Source organism: Mustela erminea, chromosome 6 (assembly GCF_009829155.1).
Source record: "Mustela erminea isolate mMusErm1 chromosome 6, mMusErm1.Pri, whole genome shotgun sequence".
Classification (NCBI taxonomy): Eukaryota; Metazoa; Chordata; class Mammalia; order Carnivora; family Mustelidae; genus Mustela; species Mustela erminea.
In genome coordinates this window covers 53,832,551-53,848,971 of record NC_045619.1, presented here as the reverse complement: position 1 = coordinate 53,848,971, position 16,421 = coordinate 53,832,551, and the positions used below count along the sequence as shown (strand labels likewise).

General features: G+C 34.2%; 1 protein-coding gene across 1 annotated transcript; it reads left to right on the top strand.

The window, feature by feature from the left end:
• Positions 1-5,631: 5,631 nt before the first annotated feature.
• On the top strand, positions 5,632-15,024 carry LOC116593264 (NKG2-A/NKG2-B type II integral membrane protein-like). Its single transcript, XM_032347278.1, has 6 exons — positions 5,632-6,050; positions 6,671-6,748; positions 7,222-7,275; positions 7,813-7,961; positions 14,329-14,432; positions 14,661-15,024. The coding sequence occupies exons 1-6, from the start codon at positions 5,864-5,866 to the stop codon at positions 14,785-14,787; spliced, it is 699 nt and encodes a 232-aa protein (XP_032203169.1). The 5' UTR covers positions 5,632-5,863; the 3' UTR covers positions 14,788-15,024.
• The last annotated feature ends 1,397 nt before the right edge of the window (positions 15,025-16,421 follow it).

Sequence of the window (16,421 nt, the reverse complement as noted above, 5' to 3'; positions counted from 1 at the left end):
TCCAGAATAAATTACATGGAAGGCCACAGAACAAGTCTTATTAAATTTAAAAAGATTAAAATCATATCATGATTTTCTTTTCTGACCACAATTGTATAGGCATCCACCTAGAAATCAATTACAAGAAAAAAAACTCACTAAAAAACAAATATGTGGGGGGTGCGTGGGTGGTTCGGTGGGTTAAAGCCTCTGCTTTCGGCTCAGGTCATGATCTCAGGATTCTGGGATTGAGCCTTTCTGCTCAGCAGGGAGCCTGCTTCCCCCACCCCCCTCAGCCCCTCTGCCTGCCTCTCTGCCTACTTGTGATCTCTGTCAAATAAAAAAAAAATCATTTTAAAAAAAGAAATAGACCAATTCCTAGAAATATAAAACTTTTCAAGATTGAATCAGGAATAAACAAAAAATCTAAACAGATTAATTAATAGTGAAGAAACTGAATCAGTAATCAAAACACTCCCAACAAACACATATCCAGGATCAGAAGGCTTCACAGGTGAATTCTAAAAAATGTTAAATGATATTTTATACCTATTGTTCTCAAATTAAAACCACAATTGAAAACAAAGGGAAGCTTCCAAATTCATTCTGTGTAGACAGCATTATCCTGATACCAAAACTAAAAAGGGACACAATACACACAAACACAAATATACCCCCCCACACACACATACAAATAATATTACAGGCCAGCATTCCTGATGAACATGTAAAAATCCTCACCAAGGAATTAGCAAAATGAATCCCACAGTATAATAAAAGTATCATATACCATGATAACATGGGATTTATTCCATATATGCAAGGCTGTTTCAGTATATGTAGATCAATCAACTTGACACATCACATTAAATAATTGAAAGTAATCATATGTTAATCTCAATACATGCAGCAAAAACACTGACAAAGTAAAGATACATTTATGAGACGAACTCCCATTGGTGTGTAGAAAGGGAATGTACCTCCGCATAATATAGGTCACAAACTACAAGCCCACAACTAACATCATTCTCAATAGAGAAAAGCTAAAACATTTTCTTTTAAGATCAGCATGAAGACAAGGATGTCCACTCCTATTGCTATTATTCAACACAGTACTGGAGATTCTAGCCACAGTAATCTGAAAAAAAAAAAAAAAAGACATCCAAATTGATAAGGAAAATGTAAAACTGTCATTATTTGCAGATGACATGATTTTCTAGAGAGAAAAACCCAGACTCCACCAAAAATACTATTATTAGAACTAATAAATGAAAATTTAATGAAGTTGCAGCATACAAAATTAATATGCAGAAATCCACTGCATTTCTGTACACTAGTAGAAAACTATGAGAAAGTGAAATTAAGAAAGTAATCCCAGGAAAGCCTGGGTGGCTCAGTCGATTAAGAGTCTGCTTTGGGGTCAGGTCAGAATCATAGGATCCTGGGATCAAGCCCTGCTAAACAGGGAGCCTCTTCTCCCTTTTTCTCTTCCCCTACCCCCATGTGTACTCTCTCTTGCTATCTCTGTCTCTCAAATAAATACATAAAATCTTAAAAAAAAAAAAAGAAAGAAAACAACTTCATCTATAATTGCATTTATAAAAATAAATTACTTAACAATAAGTGTAACCAAGGGGGTGCAAGTCCTATACTTTAAAAACTATAAGACATTGATAAAAGAAACTCAAAAATGACAAAAATCAGTAAATGGAAGATATACCATACTTATCAACTGAAGAATTAATATTGTGAAAATATCCACATTATACAAAATGACCAATGGCTTAAATGTAACCCTTATGAAAATACTTTTTTATACCATACACAAAAATAAACCTAAAATAAATTAAAGAATTAGATATAAGGCCCAAGACCATAAGTATGTTAAAGGCAGGATAGGCAACAAACTCTTGGTCTTTATTCTTTTGGGTGTGTCCTCTCAGAGAAGGACAACAAAATAAAAAATAAACAATACATAAAACTACAAAGCTTTTACACAGCCAAGAAAACCATCAACAAAAGAAAAAGACAGCCATCTGAATAGACAATATTTGCAAATGATATACCCAACAAGGAGTTAATATCCAATGTATATAAAGAACTCCTACATCTCAACACCAAAAGAACACAAACAAGAGATTAAAAAATGGGCCAAGGACCTGAATAGATACCCTTTCAAAGAAGATATACAGGGACACCTGGGTGGCTCAGTTGGTTAAGGGACTGTCTTCAGCTCAGGTCATAATCCCAAAGTGTTGGGATCAAGTCCCGCATCAGGCTCCAAGCTCCATGGGGAGTCTGCTTCTCCCTCTGACCTTCCCTCTCATGCTCTCTCTCACTCTTTCTCTTTCAAATTAATAAATAAAATCTTTAAAAAAAAAGAAGAAGAAGATATACAGAAGGCCAACAGACACATGAAAAGATGCTCAACATCATGAAAATCAAAGCCACAATGAGGCATCACCTCACACATGTCAGAATTAAAAACAAAAACAAAAAACAAAACAAAACAAACAAATAAACAAACAAAAAAAACAAGAAATAACAAACATAGGTGAGGATGTGGAGAAAAGGGTACCTTTGTGTACTGTTGGTGGGGAATTTACATTGGTGTAGTCACAGTGTATAAGAGTATGGAGGTTTCTCAAAAAATTAAAAATGGAAATGCCAAAACATCCAGAAAATTCATTCAGAGTTTCTACTTGAAGAAAATGAAAACATCCATCCTATGTTTATTGCAGTATTACTTACAATAGCCATGATATGGAAGCAACCCACGTGTCCATCTATAGATGCATGAATAAATGGAAGCTACACAAACATACACACACACACACACACACACACATGCACACACACACACACACACACACAGAAATACTACATAGCAATGAAAAAAAAATGATTTTTTTTGTCATTTTGACAATATCAATGGACCTAGTGGATTTCATGCTAAATGAAGTTAGACAAAGGCAAATAATGTATGATTTAACTGATAATGTAGAATCTAAAAACAACAAACAAAAAAACAGAAACAGACTAATATATAGAGAAAGACAAAAGTGATTGCCATGGTGAAGGTGGGGTGGGGTTGAAATGAGTGAAAGGAAGTATGTGGTATAATCTTTCAGGAAAAAAAAAGTCACAGGGATATAAAATACAGCATACAAAATATAGTTAATAACACTGAATTGAAAAAAAAATAACACTGAATTGTACTTCGCATGTCATTTAAAAGTTCTTTCTCTGGCCTCTCCTCATTTTTTCACTTAAGTGTAAGTTTCAAAAATTACATTCAATTTTTCCCCTGACATAGTTAACCTTAGGGATTTTTCATTTACAAAACATTCTTATTAAAATATAAGTGATTAGTTATCATTGGAGGATTAATAACCAATATATTAATAATTATTTAATACTCAAATCTCTGGCATGGTGATATTTTTCAATTTTGTTCAGTGTTGTATTCTTCCCACAGGCATTTAGTTTTTTTCATTAGAAACCTAAATAACTTACTAACAAATAACAAAAACTAATTGCAGATATATTAAAAACTAAGAAAAATATTAAAAAAATATGGAATTGATATATTTGTGAGTGACAAAAAACTGATTATAGCAAGTTTTCAAAATTTATATCAAGTACCACTAAATACTTGTTATTGGGATTATGATTTTAAAATATTTTCAGTGTAATAGATGTAACATAGCAAGAGCATAAAAGAAAGGAGTGTGTAATGTCAAGATTTAGCAACCTCATCCAAAAGTAGAACTTAAACAACTAAGACATTTTTCACAAGGCCTAAGTTCTCAATGTTTGTGAGTCAGAAGGAAGAAAGTTAACAGCCCAGATGGTCAAGTCTTTGACCCCAATATCTTTGGAACATAAAAACTTCTCAGAGGTACTTACCAAGGGACAAAGTAAATGACGCAATATAAGCTGAAAGTGTCGGGTCCTCTGTGTGATGAGATAAATAGTCTTCAAAATAGCCCAAGTGTAAGAATTTCCTGTTCAAATTTTAACTGACACATTGATGAGAAATCTACTTTTTCCACTATTGCTTCATTCAGAGCTCTCACAGGGCTGGCAGTCTGTGAAGACCACAGATTCTGTTTACAAGAGTAACCTGGTCTCCCACTGGAAGATGCCTGACTTTCTGGCCAGCAGAAGGTATGTGTCACTCCTCCACTGTCTCTCTCTTAGCCACCTCACTTAGTGGGAGCCACAAATGCTGGATGGGAGGCACCTGAGGCACAACTAATATGCAGACAAATCACAGAGAACATTAGTACCTTTATTCCAACAATTCAGGGTGACAAACAAAAATTAATTTGAAATATATTGGAGAACTTCTTAAAATATCCAAATTCTTGGATGTTTGCAAATCAATATAATTCAAGTGAGATCCCATAAGCATCAAAACTAGGAAACTCAATTTGGATTTGTCATCAGTTATAGATATAATTAAATATATTTTGTATATTTAGCTGAGTCTTTAAAAAAAGATACTTAAAGTGAATCTATGATGAATCTATGATGGTCGAATGTAATTCCTTATACATTTGCTTACATGAAGGAAAGCAATTAGATTTTTTTATAAAAAGCAAGATTTGTGTAAAGTCCTAATTTAAACTTAAGTATAAATATTCAAAACAAAGCTTGGCAAAAATGATACTCAATACTGAAAGACTCCCATCAAATGAATTATGTTACTTGGTCTAAAGAATATGAATCAGTAATGATAAAGAGGCTATTGTGTTACAAATAATTAAAATAACTGTATATCATTGAGAGCTTAGAAAAGCTAGGTGGAGTATTAAGTGCTTTATAGACATTATATTTTACATATTTTAATTCTCATTTTAGATCAGTAAAAACTAGATAGCTAGATAGGAAGTAATTGTTAAAGATCATATATTGTAAGTTTCAGAGCCATGAGTAGTTCCAGATTTCACTAACTGCAGAGCTCATTGAATTATGAAATTATATTGATTTGATTTATTAGAATTCTTTATACAGCTAAAGCTACCCTTACTGTCTTTGACATTCATTGAACTTTCTGTGATTTGTACCAACAGTGTTCTTCCATAAATAATCGACACTTCTGTTTATCATTTTATGATTTCATATCTTTATCATTAAATCAGTTGTCAATTTCTAGTGTTATATAAGTACTTTTTAAAAATATAGTTTGGTCTTTGTTTTCAATGTTGTTCAGGTTTCCAATAAATTTAATGTGTCATGTGACATTTTTCAAGTCTTTCTTTTGAAATTTAACAATTTCTCAGAACTATACAATTATTCAAAATAAAAATTCACTTGATAGTAGTGCATTACCTTTTAGTAAAGAAATGTACGTTTAAACAAACGTCATTTACTACAGGAAATTCCTATTTGTGCTAAAACTAGTATTCCCCAATCTCAGAGCACTCAATTTTTAACTAATATGGACTGAAAAATTGTGGAAAAAGTAGATGCACCATTTTTTTCTAATGCAGCATTTAAATTTTAAACCAGTTATCCTAATAGTGTTGACATGGTTCTGTGGAATCATGATTACATTATAATAGGACATTAATAAGGACAATATTATTCATGAATTCCTTTCTTCTCCACAAATTTATAGCTTTATCTTATTTCAACAAATACTATTGTGTCAAACATAGAATAGTGTTGTAAAACCCCTTATTCTACCATAAAACACTTCTTCAAAGCCCTAAGGAAACCAGTACCAGATTTTACACCTTCAAATGCAAATGAACTCACTCACCCACACTCCACTCAATGTGACTGTCCCAGCAATCTTGTCATCGCATACACTCTTCATCAAGTCCTTCAGTACAGTCCCACTCAGCCCTGTGCCTGACAGGACGCAGCTGCAGAGATGAATAACCAAGGAGTTACCTATGCAGAACCCAGTCAGGTTAAGGGTTCAAGAAGACAGCAAGTGAAAGCTAAGGGCACTAAAAGCTCCACTTCAAAAATTGAGCAGGAAATAACATATGCAGAATTAAATCTTGAAAATGCTTCTCAGGACCTTCAAGGGAACGACAAGAAAACCCCCTGCAAAGGTAAAACATTTAATACATACTCGGTATAAGTGTGTTATTATATGCAGTTGGGATGCAGGGGCGTAGAGAATGAGTAGGGAATGATATCCCCTATTTTTTATTTGTGAGGATCTGTGTGTGCAGCTGGAATACGGTATTGTAATGGAAATCTGAGGACTAAATTTGTTCAGCCATTGCTTACTGAGTCTTTCCCATATCTCTTAGGGTAATATATTTACTGCAACTGCAATGGTATATTCTGAGAAAAGATTATAATGGTAGATATGGATTGGGGTGCAAGTTTCATATGTGATTCCCTGAACATCGTTGGTTCTCTCATATATTATTTTTTTATTTTTTTATTTATTTTTTTTTTAAAGATTTTTATTTATTTATTTGACAGAGAGAAATCACAAGTAGATGGAGAGGCAGGCAGAGAGAGAGAGGGAAGCAGGCTCCCTGCTGAGCAGAGAGGCCGATGCGGGCCTCGATCCCAGGACCCTGAGATCATGACCTGAGCCGAAGGCAGCGGCTTAACCCACTGAGCCACCCAGGCGCCCATATTTTTTTTAAAGGATTGTTACTGCCCATCCTTTCTCAGTGTTTTCAATTCTCCTTCTATTACTTATCTTCATGTCCAGGGAAGCTCATTGCTGGCATCCTGGGAATCATCTGCCTTGTCTTGACGTCCACTGTGGTCACAATAGCTGTTATTCCCTGTAATGTTTGAATGTCTACAAGGGAATTTTTCACTTTAATGATCATCAGTGCCTGGAAATACTATGTAACATTATGGAATTGAATTATCTCATTTTAATGCATATATGCTCTAAGTTTGGAAAGCTTATTTTGCTTTTGTGACATTAGAAATAATAATAATGTAGAGAGTATTAAAATTTGCTCAGATTTCATAACTCAAAGATAAGTTATAGCGGAGACCTTATTGAGAAATACACAAATTAATTGAGATTGCATAAACCAAGTATTATAAGAAATGGTGAGATTTGGTTCTTTAGGCTTTTGAAATATTTTCCCCACATGTTCATTACCTACTTAATGGACTAAAATCCATTTTATTATGGAGTTTTCTAATTCTAAACAATACACCAAATTTCAAACTAAAAAACTCAAATCATTATGATTTATTTGGTTTAATATTAAGTACGTATGAAGATTGCTTTAATTTTTCTAGTTACTAAACGACCAGAGCAGAACCAAACATCCCAGGAAACAAGGATCCCAAAAGGTACAGAATCATTTTAAAAATTCTAATATTATTATAGTTTCTATTTTATCTCTATCTTAGGCTAGAAAAAGATGATAATAGATTCTTTTGAGGAAAATAAATCAGAAAATCATCTAATAAACTTTCAGAAGTAATGATTATAGGAGACTGCTTATTCTAATACAACAATCTGAGGAAATAATCATTTAAATCCCCATATCCATTATTACCAATTGCCTCAAATTTCCTCCTGCTATAACATAAGAGATAAATCATTTTACTATTCTAAAATAGTTGCTTCCTTCAGTGACTCTCAAGACATGTAGAGATGAATATTCTAGTGTATTTGCTTTATATGAACACATAATTTAGAGAATGATAGGGTAACCATTCTCTGTTGAGTGTGTGTAAGCATATTTTGTTCTATTTATACCATCCCGAGAGAGTACATGGATGTGTTATACACACATATGTGTATATATATGTGAGTATGTAAATTAATTTGAATTTGTTAATATTCAAGATTCTTTTGGATGATATCTCATGATCTTTCTTTAGCTTATCATTGTGGGCATTATCCAAAAGAGTGGATTACGTACTCCAACAATTGCTATTACATTAACACTGAAGGAAAACCATGGAATGAGAGTTTGATGTTCTGTGCTTCCAATAACTCTACCTTGCTCTCCATAGATGAAGAGGACATGGTAAGATCTCAAATGTTTCCAGTTCTTGTCATATTTTGGATATGAGCTCATTTCTGAGTTTATAAGATGCAAGTAGATATTTTACTCTGTGACTTGCATTTTTACTCTGAAATTGGATTCTTTTAATGAGAAAATTTATTAATGTTACTCTAGTTCAATTTACAATTTTGGTGATTGTTTTGGACCTATTTCAGAAGTTAGTCAAAGTACATGCATATAATTTCCTATCTTATTCTCTAGGATTTATCTGTTTTTCTTTATTTCTTTATTCTTTTTTTTATTTTTTAACCCTTAAATAGAGTTTATGACCATTTGGGAATTTATTTTTTGTGAAGCTCTGTTTGTGATGCTGTGAGATAAAATTAAAGATTACACTTTTCTACATCATTACCTAATTGTAGAGTATAATTTATACCAAAGTAGATCTTTTCTTCATAAATGACTTTATATATATATATATATATATAAACATATATATGTCACATATGCTCTATTCTACTTTATATAAATCATACAGGTATTAAAAATCTTATATAGATTTTTATATAGAATTTTATATATAGAATATATATATAATTTTATATAGAATTTTTATATAGAATCTTTATATAGATTATCAGATACACATATATCACAGTCTACAGTCTATCACAACCCATAGCACTTTAAGTAAAATACAGAAACTTACCTTTCTTTACTGTGTCCTACTTATAATTTTCCTAAATATTTCTCTACTTACATTGAGAATCACATGGATATTAATATTTTGCTTCAACTATCAAATAATTTATGACACAGAGGTGAAAGGAAGTCCATTGAAGCTAATGAAAGTTTTAATCTTTCTTTTGTTCTCTTTCTTCTTGATGATCCAAGATTCCTCCCTTTATTGTTTAATTTCTCTTTAGATAATCCCCTTTATCAGTTCTTTCAGAGCAGGTCTGGTGGTGACACATTTTCATAGTTCTCCTTTATCACAGAATGTCTATTTCCCCAGTGTTCCTGAGTGATACTTTTGCTGGATAGTCAAAGGTTTTTGATTAGAATAATGCATTCAGTAACCAAAAATTTTCCATTTTCCTAGCATGTCTTTTCCTTGTTATTTTGACTGGAGAGAAAAAATGTGTTTTGGACTTTTGTCTGTCCCCATTGGTGTCTGTGGGTTGCCAACCTCTCTGGCACCAGTCTGGGACATGTGAGGGAAAGAGATATTCCAGGGCGCTCACAACCATGTCATTCCTCATGCCCAAACTGCTGATTTCTGTCAGCTTTCTCATCATCTTTCTGAGTATATGTTGTCCTGTATGTAATGTCCAGGGGTTTTAGCTCTATTTGGTTGGAGGAATAGCAAAAAGTTTTTCTTCTCTGTCTTTCCAGAACAGGAAGTCTGATTTGTAGTATCAGATTTGTAGTATCTGATTTGTAGTAGCCTGGCAAAAAGTCTATTATTAGATGTATGATTTGTAAATATATCCTCTGAAGTCTATGATTTATCTTTCTTTTCTCTCCAAAGAGTGGAAATTGTCCTGATGAATTACATTTCATTAATTTCTTCTTTTATGGATCATACTTTTAGTGTTCAAAGAAATCTCTGGCCTACTTTATGTAATGTGTGGTATATATAATGTGATATATATATAATTTTTTTAAAATTTATTTGACAGACAGTCACAAGTAGGCAGAGAGCAGGCAGAGAGAGAGGAGGAGGTAGACTCCCCGGGGAACAGAGAACCTGATGTGAAAATTGTGTTCAGTGCTGGGTTTGCTGTTATAGAGGCAGCACATGACCCAAGCAGTTAAAGTGGCCCCATCACGTTCCTTCCTCAGAAAATATACTTAGCATCTCAGTATCAAGCATAGCTTTCAATCATGTTTTTGAAGGTCTATGCTTCATCTCAATTTATTTTGTGCATCCATTAGCAAGATGTGTCATAAAATATCAGAATAGCCCAAGAGATTATTTTTTAGATTGGAGAATACTCAGCAACTTTTCCATTTAATTCCAATTAATTAATTCCATTAATTCCAATTAATGGTAATTGCTTCTTCAATTTACACCATTTCAGCTCAGGAAAGATTTCATAGGAACATTCTTTCAGATAGAAAGGGGAATCTGTACTTCTAACAATGTCATACTGAAGCCACCTAACATTGATTTGAACACCAATTACGTGTATTTTTTCCTACACTGTATTCATGATTTCACATTGGTGATGTGAAATGAAGCATTTCTGGGGAATGTGCACCACAGAAATTAATAAATACTTAAAAAAATGTTTTCTTCCTCCCTCCCCCATACCATGTGCCTGTATGCCAACACAAGTTTGCATCCATAAATGGTATAGATCCAAGTGTATGATATAATGATATAACAATAATAACGATGACTTTAAATAATCCTATCTTCAAAAGCAATTACAAAAGGAAAATACACATACAGATTATTAAATTACCACAGGTTTACCATTTCTGCTATTCTTTATTCATTGTTGTAGGTTTGTGTTACAATCTAGCATCATCTACTTTCAGCTTGAAGAATATTTTTGGAAGACAGGTCTACCAAGATGAAATTCTCTTGTTTCATGTTTGTCATGGGGCCTTATGTACCTTCTTTTTTTGACAATGTTTTGCTGAATTTATAATTCTTGCTTGACAAGATTTTTTGTTTTATCTTATTTTGCTTTAGATTTCTTTTGTGTGAGGAGGAAGTTTTTGTTTTTGTTTTTTGTACTATTAACTCTGAATTTGACGTTCCCTCTCTTTCATTTTTCATTGTTTCTGGTGAAAACTCATCCATCGACCATATTGCTATTTTCCCAAATGTAATGACAAGTTTTTCTCTCACTGCTGTCAAGACCTCTTTATGTTTGTTTGCCTTCTGTTTTGTTTTGTTTTTGTTTTTTTTGAGTTCCTGCAACCAAACCACATAACATAAAATTTACCATATTGACATTACCCATATTAAAAAAAAAATGGACTATCTTCTACGCAGCTTCAGGTTTATAGCAAAACTCAGACAAAACACAGAGATTTCCCGTATTCCCCTACTGTCTGTATCTATGCATGCATAGTGCACAGACTCCTTCACTTTCAGTATCCCTCAGTAGAGTTATTTATTTGCTACAATTGATAAACCTATAATGACACATTTTTATCAACCAAAGACCATAGTACACTTTAAAATTCCCTCTTGATATTGTGCATTTTATGAGTTTGGAGAAATATGTAATGACGTGCTAAACCATTATGGAGTTATACAGAATAGTTTCAGTGCCTTAAAAATCCTCTGCGCTTCACCTATCCATCCTTCTTTCCCTGCTAAACCCTGTCAAGTACTGATCTTTTCACTATCTCTATAGTTTTCATTTCTCCGGACTGGCATATAGTGAGAATCATACACTATCTCACACCTTGTGTTACATTTAACTATATATATGCATCTTCACCATCTTTAAGCATACAGCTTAGGGAGCTCACTATATTCACATTGAGTCCAACGGATCCCTAGAACTTTTCACCTTGTGAAGCTGGAATTTAATACTCCTTGAACAATAATTCCCCTCCTCCATGTACCCTTCAAGCCTTAATAATCACCATCCTACTTCTGTATCTATCAGTTTCACTGCTTTAGATACTTCACATAAATGGGATCATACACTTTGTGTGTGTCTGTGTGTGTGTGTCTGTGTGTGTGCGCGCGCACGCGACTGTCTTATTTCTTTTAGCATAATGTCCTGGAGCATGTGATGGGATTTCCTTCCTTTTCAAGGCTGAATAGCATTGCGTTGTTATGTATGTACTGTTTGCTTGATCCATTTATCCATCAACTTTTGAGTTGCTTCTAACACGACTCTTGTGAATAATGCTGCAGTGAGCATTGGTGTATAATTATCTCTTTGAAACTTTGCTTTCAATACTTTCATGTATTTTCCTACATGTGGAATTGCTGATTCTTTATGTTATTCTATTTTTAGTTTTTTGAAGAATCTCCATATTGTTTTTCACAATGGCTGACCAATTTACATTCCCAACAGCAGTGTACAAGGGTCCTCTTTTTCCTGCAGTGTCTTCACTGACTCTTTTTTTTAAGAGTATGAGGTGATATCTCATTGAGGTTTTGATTTGCATTCCTCTGATCATTAGTGATACTGAGCATCTTTTTGTATGGTTTTTGACCACTGACATATTTTCTTTGGGGAAAAAAAATGTTTAAAATTTTTTTAAAAAATTAAAAAAAAAATTTAAAAATTAAAAAAAAATTTTAATTAAAAATTGTTAAAAAAATTAATTCTTTTACTCACTTTTTATTGGGTTATTTGGTTTTTGTTGTTGTTACTGATTTGCAGGATTTCTTATATATTTTAGATATGAATACCTTATTTGATATATGATTTGAAATTGCTTTTTTAAATTTCTTTTCATTCTGTTGATCAATCCCTTTTTTTTTGAAGATTTTATTTATTTGACAGAGATCACAAGTAGACAGAGAGGCAGTCAGAGAGAGAGGGGGGGAAGCAGGGTCCCCGCTGAGCAGAGAGCCCGATGCGGGCTCAATCCCAGGACCCTGAGATCATGACCTGAGCCAAAGGCAGAGGCCTTAACCCACTGAACCACCCAGGTGCCCCGTTGATCAATCCCTTTGATGCACAGAAATGTTTTAGTTTGATGTAACCCATTTGTCTACAATGGACTTTTCCCTTGTGGTCTGTGCTTTTGGTGTCATATCCAAGAAATCGTTTCCAAATATGATGTTGTTTATTTCGCCAACATTCTTTTCAAGGGATTTTATAGCTTTATATCTTTATTTTTAAGGTTTTCATTTATTTACTTGGTAGAGAGAAAGAAAGATAGAAAATGAACAGAATAAAGGGCCAGAGAGAGAAGCAGACTCCTGACAGAGCATAGAGCCCAATGCTGAGCTCTACCCAGGGACTCCAGGAACATGACCTGAACCAAAGGCAGATGCCCAACTGACCAAGCCAACCAGGCACCCCTATAGTTGTACATCTTACGTTTAGGTCTTTGAGTAAGCTTTAGTTTATGGTATCAATGTAAGCATCCAACTTCATCATTTGCATGTGGATAGTCAGTTTCCCATCACCATTTGTAAAAGATACTGTCCTTTCCCTATTGAATAGTCTTGGCAACCGTAGCAAAAATGATTAGAAGAAATATACAACTATTTGGGTCTGGATATATCTTTACATTATTATTTCCTTTGGGATTTATGGCTTGGGGTTTCCTATTGTTACATCTTGCTGAGGTCAGCTCCTATGCATAGTCTGAAATAGCGTCCAGGGCAGATATAGATTCTGTGGTAGATAACGTGGACTAACGCTGATAGAGGTGGAAGATATATCACCCATTCCCTGTTTTCATACTGACTTAAGTAATGTCTTAATCCACTCTATTCCCTCAAGAGTATTTCTTTGTGTTCTCAAGTGATCTTCAGTCATCTTAGTATGATGTTCTGAGATGTGGATTTATTTTTTTTAAGTTATTTTTTAGAGATTTTAAAATCTGTTTATTTCTGCAAGAGCGAGAAACAGAGAGAGAGAGCATATGCGAGCATGAGTCGCCTGTGTGTGTGTGAGTGAGTGTGTGTGTGTTGGTGGGTAGGAGTGCTCACAACTTGACTAGCAGATCTCAAGTCTCCTTTCACTTTTACTTTCTAGTGGGTTCATCTTGGTCTCTCCCTGTGCACAGACTTTTTTTTTTTTTCCCATCTGCCAAGAATGTATAGAGAGCTCAGGTCAACTCTTCTGTCATACCTTCCCTTATCAGTATCTTCCCATTATATTTATGGGAGTCTGAGCGATTGACCCAAAGACCACAAGCTCTGACTAAAAAAAAAAAGTAAGATTTTTCCTCATCATGACTGAGCAAAATTAACACTTTGAGCTAGAAAACCAATGGACTCCTTTGCCCCCTTCCCAACTGCTAACCAAGTCTCCCTGTGGCACCAGCACCATTGCTACTTGCAGCTTCTCCAACTGTAAAAACTACAATTCTTCTTGATCACTGAGCTAGGGTGATGGGGGGTTGGGGGGAGGCACAGGAGCTGTCCTGCACAAGAAAATCACAAGGTGCTTCTTCTTACTTGAATCTCTAGGATTTTTCCCAATGTACACATTTCACAAAGTATTTTAAACTTTTTGTCACTTATCAGAAACCCAAAATTGTTATCTTTGTCAGTTTCTCCTCCTACTTAGTCCTAGTAGGATATTTTTTTTTAGTGTGTCCAGTGTGATACAAAAAATATAGATATAGACAGATACTATAAGGAAAGAATTAACTTTATTGTTACTACAAAATTCAAACGAGTATAAGAGCTCCTATTTGATTTCTAATAAAATCTGCTTTCTCACAGTATTTGTTGCACTTCTTCCTTCCATCTTCATGGATTAGAGGCTTCCAGAGAATCAATAATAACTCATTTGTGTGGCCAAAAGGCACAACTTTCTTCTCAAAAATGTAAGTTTCCTGAGAATGTTTATATTTTATAATTTAAAAGAATTAATCTTACAAGAAAAAACATTAATATGTGAGCAACTAGAAAACACAAATGTTGCAGTGTTTTCATAGAACAATGACAAGGGAAATATTTAGATTTGTTACTTAACTATTAGTCAAAATAAATTATTTATTCATCAAAATATTATGGTATTTATCACTAAATTAATGTAATTCTCTGTATTTCAGATCAGCAGTATCTTCAGAGAGTGACAAGAATTGTTCATTTTTCCTCTTCAGTTCAAAGATAATATCTAATGAATCTTGCTTAGAATTAAGACCATATGCTTGTAAGCACCAGACATTAGTTACCTAATTTGGGGATAATGCTCTGTCACCATCTAAAGAACTATCTCTCATTTCTCCAAAAGACATACAATTGCCTTCTCAGAATATTTTTAAGATGTTATTTTTTTAGAGAAATTTTAGGTTCACAGCAAAATTAAGAGAAAAGTACAGAGATTTCCTTAATTGCCCCGGTCTGCACACATATTGGCCTTTCCCATCTCAGTAACACTCACTAGAATCATTCATTATTTACAAGGATGAAGTTGCAAAGTCCAAAGTATACCTGGGGTTTCAACCTTGGTGTTGGTGTCATACTAATATAAAAAATAAATACTCAGGTATAGATCATATATTTCTTAATCTTTTGCTATTTATTAAAATGAATTTTATTTAAATTATAAATCATAATATTAAGCACTGTTTTTGTAAATTTCTCAAAAAGGTGAATAATTCTATTAATAATTCCAAATGAATTGATTTGCCCTAGTCCTTAAATGGCTACAAATGAGGGTTGAACAGCCCTGGGTGACATGGTTATCAGTCAGATGAGTCAGGACACAGAAACCAGGGGAACTTTGAGACAAACGATTATTATCTATTTGTAAAAGAAAGCCTACTAAGAAAAAAAGCTACTAAGATAAAATTATAAGAATACTTTAGGATTAAAGGAAAGTACCCAAAGGAGAGATCACTGGGAAGCCAGATCTTTTCTCTGAAGATGAAATTTAGATATCATTGAACGCAGTGTGACCACAAACAACTTCATAGCAGACATGTTCATGGGATTGGCCTGGGACAGAGCAATTCCACAGTTTACACCTGACTGTAGTCAGGATGGATCTCAGGCCATGACTGGCAAGCAGGAAGAATTCCTTGATAGACTATTAGAAGGGGCAGAGTAGAGGGCGAGGGCAGGAAGCTTTGACTGGGACTGGCCACAATATTTGCTGGAGACTCAATACATAAGACTTCAGTATGCATGCAGCTGGCAACCAAGCCACATCAGCCAAACACCCTGAAAACACCATGAAATCAGGGAGAAGAGCCCTTTCTGCCGCAATTTTTCTCCACTGCCTTTTTTAATAAATTGTAGATTTATTATTTTTTTTAATCATCTGGTTAACCCATCCCCCCGTTCAACCCCCATCTGTAACCCTGTTTGGTTCCCAGAGTCCAGTGTTTTCATGGCTTTTCTCTCTCTCTGATTTATTCCCATTAAATTTTGCCTTACTTCCCTTATGGTCCTCTCTGCTATTCGTTATGTTCCACATATGAGTGAAACCTTATGATAATTGTCTTTCTCTGATTGACTTATTTTACTTAACATAATCTCCTTCAGTTCCATCCATGTCAGTGCTAATGGTGGGTATTCAGTCTTTCCGATGTCTGAGTAATATTCCATTTTATATATGGACTACATCTTCTCTAAATCCATTCATCTGTTGATGGACATCTCATCTCCTTCCACACTTTGGCTATCGTGGACATTGCTGCTATGAACATTGGGGGGCATGTACCCCTTCTTTTTACTAAGCCTGTATCTTTGGGGTAAATACCTAATTGCTGGGTGGTGGTATAGCTCTGTTTTTAAAGTCTTAAGGAACCTCCATACTGTTTTCCAGAGTGGCTATATTGACTAACATTCACACGAACAATGTAGAA

Excerpts from the sequence above, each read along its gene's own strand:
- LOC116593264 (XM_032347278.1), top strand. The coding sequence starts at position 5,864 with ATGAATAACCAAGGAGTTACCTATGCAGAACCCAGTCAGGTTAAGGGT. Across the intron at positions 7,962-14,328 it reads CCATAGATGAAGAGGACATG|TATTTGTTGCACTTCTTCCT; the intron begins GTAAGATCTCAA and ends GCTTTCTCACAG. Across the intron at positions 14,433-14,660 it reads ACAACTTTCTTCTCAAAAAT|ATCAGCAGTATCTTCAGAGA; the intron begins GTAAGTTTCCTG and ends TCTGTATTTCAG.